The sequence below is a fragment of the Oncorhynchus mykiss genome, chromosome 5 (assembly GCF_013265735.2).
Source record: "Oncorhynchus mykiss isolate Arlee chromosome 5, USDA_OmykA_1.1, whole genome shotgun sequence".
Lineage (NCBI taxonomy): Eukaryota > Metazoa > Chordata > Actinopteri > Salmoniformes > Salmonidae > Oncorhynchus > Oncorhynchus mykiss.
Genome location: NC_048569.1, coordinates 3,494,006 through 3,500,874, shown reverse-complemented (window position 1 = coordinate 3,500,874; position 6,869 = coordinate 3,494,006). Strand labels below are relative to the sequence as shown.

General features: G+C 45.9%; 1 protein-coding gene across 1 annotated transcript; it reads left to right on the top strand.

The window, feature by feature from the left end:
- The first annotated feature begins 2,640 nt into the window (after positions 1-2,640).
- Positions 2,641-3,525, top strand: LOC118964540 (basic salivary proline-rich protein 3-like). The gene has a single exon (XM_036976531.1). It carries the CDS (start codon positions 2,641-2,643, stop codon positions 3,523-3,525), a length of 885 nt encoding a protein of 294 aa, XP_036832426.1.
- The last annotated feature ends 3,344 nt before the right edge of the window (positions 3,526-6,869 follow it).

Genomic DNA, 6,869 nt, shown 5'->3' with positions numbered 1-6,869 from the left:
GCAAGAACACTGCATAAGAACACTGCATAAGAACACTGCATAAGAACACTGCATAAGAACACTGCAAGAACACTGCATAAGAACACTGCATAAGAACACTGCATAAGAACACTGCAAGAACACTGCATAAGAACACTGCAAGAACACTGCATAAGAACACTGCATAAGAACACTGCATAAGAACACTGCAAGAACACTGCATCATAACACTGCATAAGAACACTGCATAAGAACACTGCAAACACTGCATAAGAACACTGCAAGAACACTGCATAAGAACACTGCAAGAACACTGCATAAGAACACTGCATAAGAACACTGCATAAGAACACTGCAAACACTGCATAAGAACACTGCAAGAACACTGCATAAGAACACTGCAAACACTGCATAAGAACACTGCAAGAACACTGCATAAGAACACTGCATAAGAACACTGCAAGAACACAGCATAAGAACACTGCATAAGAACACTGCATAAGAACACTGCAAGAACACTGCATAAGAACACTGCAAGAACACTGCATAAGAACACTGCAAGAACACTGCATAAGAACACTGCAAGAACGCTGCATAAGAACGCTGCACAAGAACACTGCATAAGAACACTGCAAGAACACTTCAAGAACACTGCATAAGAAGACTGCATAAGAACACTGCAAGAACACTGCAAGAACACTGCATAAGAACACTGCAAGAACACTGCATAAGAACACAGCAAGAACACTGCATAAGAACACTGCAAGTACACTGCATAAGAACACTGCAAGAACGCTGCATAAGAACGCTGCATAAGAACACTGCATAAGAACACTGCATAAGAACACTGCATAAGAACACTGCAAGAACACTGCATGGCAAAATGTGTAGAATTGCATGAAACCAGCTTTAAAACCACGTTTAGTGCCTCTTTTCATTGGCCATGTAAAATGTATCAACTCTTACAAAATATCAATAAATTATAATCCACATAATAATTCACATGTACTGTTATTGCAGGATTATTTTGGCTCAATTTAGGACCCTACATCTGTAAACATCAGGAAGATTTCCAGCAGCACACATATGTGCAGTTTGTGCACATCAATGCAGAATTAGTGGTGAATCAGACAGCATTACAGACAATATGTTGCTGTCCAGACAGGTGCTGAACTCCTCAGTCAGACAGGTGTGATGTTGAACGCCTCAGTCAGACAGGTGTGATGCTGAACTCCTCAGTCAGACAGGTGTGATGCTGAACGCCTCAGTCAGACAGGTGTGATGCTGAACTCCTCAGTCAGACAGGTGTGATGCTGAACGCCTCAGTCAGACAGGTGTGATGCTGAACTCCTCAGTCAGACAGGTGTGATGCTGAACTCCTCAGTCAGACAGGTGTGATGCTGAACTCCTCAGTCAGACAGGTGTGATGCTGAACTCCTCAGTCAGACAGGAGTGATGCTGAACTCCTCAGTCAGACAGATGTGATGCTGAACACCTCAGTCAGACAGGTGTGATGCTGAACTCCTCAGTCAGACAGGTGTGATGCTGAACTCCTCAGTCAGACAGGAGTGATGCTGAACACCTCAGTCAGACTCTCTTGGTGGCTCATTTCTTTCCTTTTTAGATAAAAACAAACCTCTGTTTTCCACCACGTGAGACTTACAGAAGTCTCTACCGCCCTCTTGTGGAGAACTACCTTCTACACAGTTGTACAGGACTGGATCAGGAGGCCAGCCTGGATCAGAAGGGACCAAAACATAACTCTGACCTATAGAAGGAGACATCTGCACACGGAAAGGCTCTTCCTTCACTGATAACAGTCGGAAAAAGGTTTCCTACCCCGTCACAACCAGGGCTTCTTTATAGTGGTTACGAGACGTGGCTTCAACAAGTCAATGAAAATAGTCATTCATAATACGACAATACGTTCAGATCCTGCTGATCTCTAATGGTTGTGTCTCAAATGACCTGAGGTCTGGTCAGAAGTAGTGGACTAGACAGGAGATAGGGTGCCATTAGGTCCTGGTCAGAAGTAGTGGACTAGACAGGAGATAGGGTGCCATTAGGTCCTGGTCAGAAGTAGTGGACTAGACAGGAGATAGGGTGCCATTAGGTCCTGGTCAGAAGTAGTGAACTAGATAGGAGATAGGGTGCCATTTGGTCATGGGAATAACTGTCTTCCAGCTGGTCATGTCTGAACTCAGGGTTAGTTTTGGTTGGTTAAATGTCTGAACTCAGGGTCAGGGTTAGTTAGGGTTGAGTTAGAAGTCTGAACTCAGGGTTAGTTAGGGTTGAGTTAGAAGTCTGAACTCAGGGTTAGTTAGGGTTGAGTTAGATGTCTGAACTCAGGGTTAGTTAGGGTTGAGTTAGATGTCTGAACTCAGGGTCAGGGTTAGTTAGGGTTGAGTTAGAAGTCTGAACTCAGGGTTAGTTAGGGTTGAGTTAGAAGTCTGAACTCAGGGTCAGGGTTAGTTAGGGTTGAGTTAGAAGTCTGAACTCAGGGTTAGTTAGGGTTGAGTTAGAAGTCTGAACTCAGGGTTAGTTAGGGTTGAGTTAGAAGTCTGAACTCAGGGTTAGTTATGGTTAGTTAGATGTCTGAACTCAGGGTTAGTTAGGGTTGAGTTAGATGTCTGAACTCAGGGTTAGTTAGGGTTGAGTTAGATGTCTGAACTACCACTTACCCCGCCCAGGGCAGGACAGCCTCCCCTCTACCCCCACCCCACCCAGGGCAGGACAGCCTCCCCTCTACCCCCACCCCACCCAGGGCAGGACAGCCTCCCCTCTACCTCCACCCCACCCAGGGCAGGACAGCCTCCCCTCTACCTCCACCCCACCCAGGGCAGGACAGCCTCCCCTCTACCCCCACCCCACCCAGGGCAGGACAGCCTCCGCTCAGCATCTACCCCTCTACCTCCACCCCACCCAGGGCAGGACAGCCTCCCCTCTACCCCCACCCCACCCAGGGCAGGACAGCCTCCCCTCTACCCCCACCCCACCCAGGGCAGGACAGCCTCCCCTCTACCTCCACCCCACCCAGGGCAGGACAGCCTCCCCTCTACCTCCACCCCACCCAGGGCAGGACAGCCTCCCCTCTACCCCCACCCCACCCAGGGCAGGACAGCCTCCCCTCTACCCCCACCCCACCCAGGGCAGGACAGCCTCCCCTCTACCTCCACCCCACCCAGGGCAGGACAGCCTCCCCTCTACCTCCACCCCACCCAGGGCAGGACAGCCTCCGCTCAGCATCTACCCCTCTACCTCCACCCCACCCAGGGCAGGACAGCCTCCCCTCTACCCCCACCCCACCCAGGGCAGGACAGCCTCCGCTCAGCATCTACCCCTCTACCTCCACCCCACCCAGGGCAGGACAGCCTCCCCTCTACCTCCACCCCACCCAGGGCAGGACAGCCTCCCCTCTACCCCCACCCCACCCAGGGCAGGACAGCCTCCCCTCTACCCCTCACCCTTCCCAGGGTAGGACAGCCTCCCCTCAGCATCTACCCCTCCCCTCTCTCAGAACAGCCTCATCACTCAACCCCCCGCTAGGCTATGTTGGTCTCTAATAGGCTCCATGGCTTGGTCTCCGGGTGCCCCTCATCTGTCAAACTCTCTCCCCGTTAGAGGGATCGGAGCTGAGAGTAGCGCAGGGACCCTGGGAAAGTCAAACAACCATTTAAATACCAAATCACCAGGCTCTAAACAGGCTCTGTCCAAATGGGCTCCCTATTCTCTATATAGTGCACTATGGGAGCTGGTCTAAAGTAGTGCAGTACATAGGGAATAGGGTGCCATTTGTCCTGGTCTAAAGTAGTGCAGTACATAGGGAATAGGGTGCCATTTGTCCTGGTCTAAAGTAGTGCAGTACATAGGGAATAGGGTGCCATTTGTCCTGGTCTAAAGTAGTGCAGTACATAGGGAATAGGGTGCCATTTGTCCTGGTCTAAAGTAGTGCAGTACATAGGGAATAGGGTGCCATTTGTCCTGGTCTAAAGTAGTGCAGTACATAGGGAATAGGGTGTCATTTGTCCTGGTCTAAAGTAGTGCAGTACATAGGGAATAGGGTGCCATTTGTCCTGGTCTTAAGTAGTGCAGTACATAGGGAATAGGGTGCCATTTGTCCTGGTCTAAAGTAGTGCAGTACATAGGGAATAGGGTGCCATTTGTCCTGGTCTTAAGTAGTGCAGTACATAGGGAATAGGGTGCCATTTGTCCTGGTATAAAGTAGTGCAGTACATAGGGAATAGGGTGCCATTTGTCCTGGTCTTAAGTAGTGCAGTACATAGGGAATAGGGTGCCATTTGTCCTGGTCTAAAGTAGTGCAGTACATAGGGAATAGGGTGCCATTTGTCCTGGTCTTAAGTAGTGCAGTACATAGGGAATAGGGTGCCATTTGTCCTGGTATAAAGTAGTGCAGTACATAGGGAATAGGGTGCCATTTCAGATTCAGATTCTCTGCTATAGATACCAGGCAGATCATAACATCAGAGGGTCAGAAGACTGGCATGGCTGTCCTCTTCCTCCTGCTCTTCTCAATTGGTTGTTTACATTATAATTACATTTTTGTCATTTTGCAGACACTTTTATCCATATCCACGTTGTCATAGCTATAATCGACCCACTGGTGTTTAAAATGTTTACAGTGTGAATCCCGGAAAAGGTTATGCTAACATGTTGACCCCACCGCTCGCACACATGTGGATTTTGTCCACCCATACCAGATGTGATCAGGACACGCATGTGGATTTTGTCCACCCATACCAGATGTGATCAGGACACGCATGTGGATTTTGTCCACCCATACCAGATGTGATCAGGACACGCATGTTGATACACCAGATGCGATCAGGACACGCATGTGGATTTTGTCCACCCATACCAGATGTGATCAGGACACGCATGTTGATACACCAGATGTGATCAGGACACGCATGTGGATTTTGTCCACCCATACCAGATGTGATCAGGACACGCATGTTGATACACCAGATGCGATCAGGACACACAGGTTGATTTTGTCCACCCATACCAGATGTGATCAGGACACGCATGTTGATACACCAGATGCGATCAGGACACACAGGTTGATTTTGTCCACCCATACCAGATGTGATCAGGACACGCATGCTGATACACCAGATGCGATCAGGACACACAGGTTGATTTTGTCCACCCATACCAGATGCGATCAGGACACGCATGTTGATTTTGTCCACCCATACCAGATGTGATCAGGACACACAGGTTGAAATATCAAAACATACTCTTAAACAACTATATTAATTTGGGGACAGGTAGAAAAGCATGAAACATTATTGGCAAATGAGCTAGCTAGCTTGTTGTTGAAAGCTCATTTGTTATGGGAAATACACAATTGTGTTGATATTGGTTGATATTATAGCTGGTTGTTTGGTACTATAGCTGGTTGTTTGATACGATAGCTGGTTGTTTGATACTATAGCTGGTTGTTTGATACTATAGCTGGTTGTTTGATACTATAGCTGGTTGTTTGATACTATAGCTGGTTGTTTGGTACTATAGCTGGTTGTTTGGTATTATAGCTGGTTGTTTGATACTATAGCTGGTTGTTTGATACTATAGCTGGTTGTTTGATACTATAGCTGGTTGTTTGGTACTATAGCTGGTTGTTTGATACTATAGCTGGTTGTTTGGTACTATAGCTGGTTGTTTGATACTATAGCTGGTTGTTTGATACTATAGCTGGTTGTTTGATACTATAGCTGGTTGTTTGATACTATAGCTGGTTGTTTGATACTATAGCTGGTTGTTTGGTACTATAGCTGGTTGTTTGATACTATAGCTGGTTGTTTGATACTATAGCTGGTTGTTTGATATTATAGCTGGTTGTTTGGTACTATAGCTGGTTGTTTGATAATATAGCTGGATGTTTGATATTATAGCTGGTTGTTTGATACTATAGCTGGTTGTTTGATACTATAGCTGGTTGTTTGATACTATAGCTGGTTGTTTGGTACTATAGCTGGTTGTTTGGTACTATAGCTGGTTGTTTGGTACTATAGCTGGTTGTTTGGTACTATAGCTGGTTGTTTACTGGAGGTTTGACACTATAGCTGGTTGTTTGGTACTATAGCTGGTTGTTTGGTACTATAGCTGGTTGTTTGATACAATAGCTGGTTGTTTGGTACTATAGCTGGTTGTTTGATACAATAGCTGGTTGTTTAAAACTATAGCTGGTTGTTTGGTACTATAGCTGGTTGTTTGGTACTATAGCTGGTTGTTTGGTACTATAGCTGGTTGTTTGATACTATAGCTGGTTGTTTGATGCTATAGCTGGTTGTTTGATACTATAGCTGGTTGTTTTTTGGAGGTTTGATACTATAGCTGGTTGTTTATTGGAGGCTTGATACTATAGCTGGTTGTTTATTGGAGGCTTGATACTATAGCTGGTTGTTTGATACTATAGCTGGTTGTTTGATATTATAGCTGGTTGTTTATTGGAGGTTTGATATTATAGCTGGTTGTTTATTGGAGGATTGATAATATAGCTGGTTGTTTAAAACTATAGCTGGTTGTTTGATATTATAGCTGGTTGTTTGATACTATAGCTGGTTGTTTATTGGAGGATTGATATTATAGCTGGTTGTTTGATACTATAGCTGGTTGTTTATTGGAGGATTGATATTATAGCTGGTTGTTTGATACTATAGCTGGTTTGATACTATTGCTGGTTGTTTATTGGAGGTTTGATACTATAGCTGGTTGTTTATTGGAAGTTGGGTACTATAGCTGGTTGTTTGGTTCCTTAGCTGGTTGTTTGATACCATAGCTGGTTGTTTGGTACTATAGCTGGTTGTTTGGTACTATAGCTGGTTGTTTGGAACTATAGCTGGTTGTTTGGAACTATAGCTGGT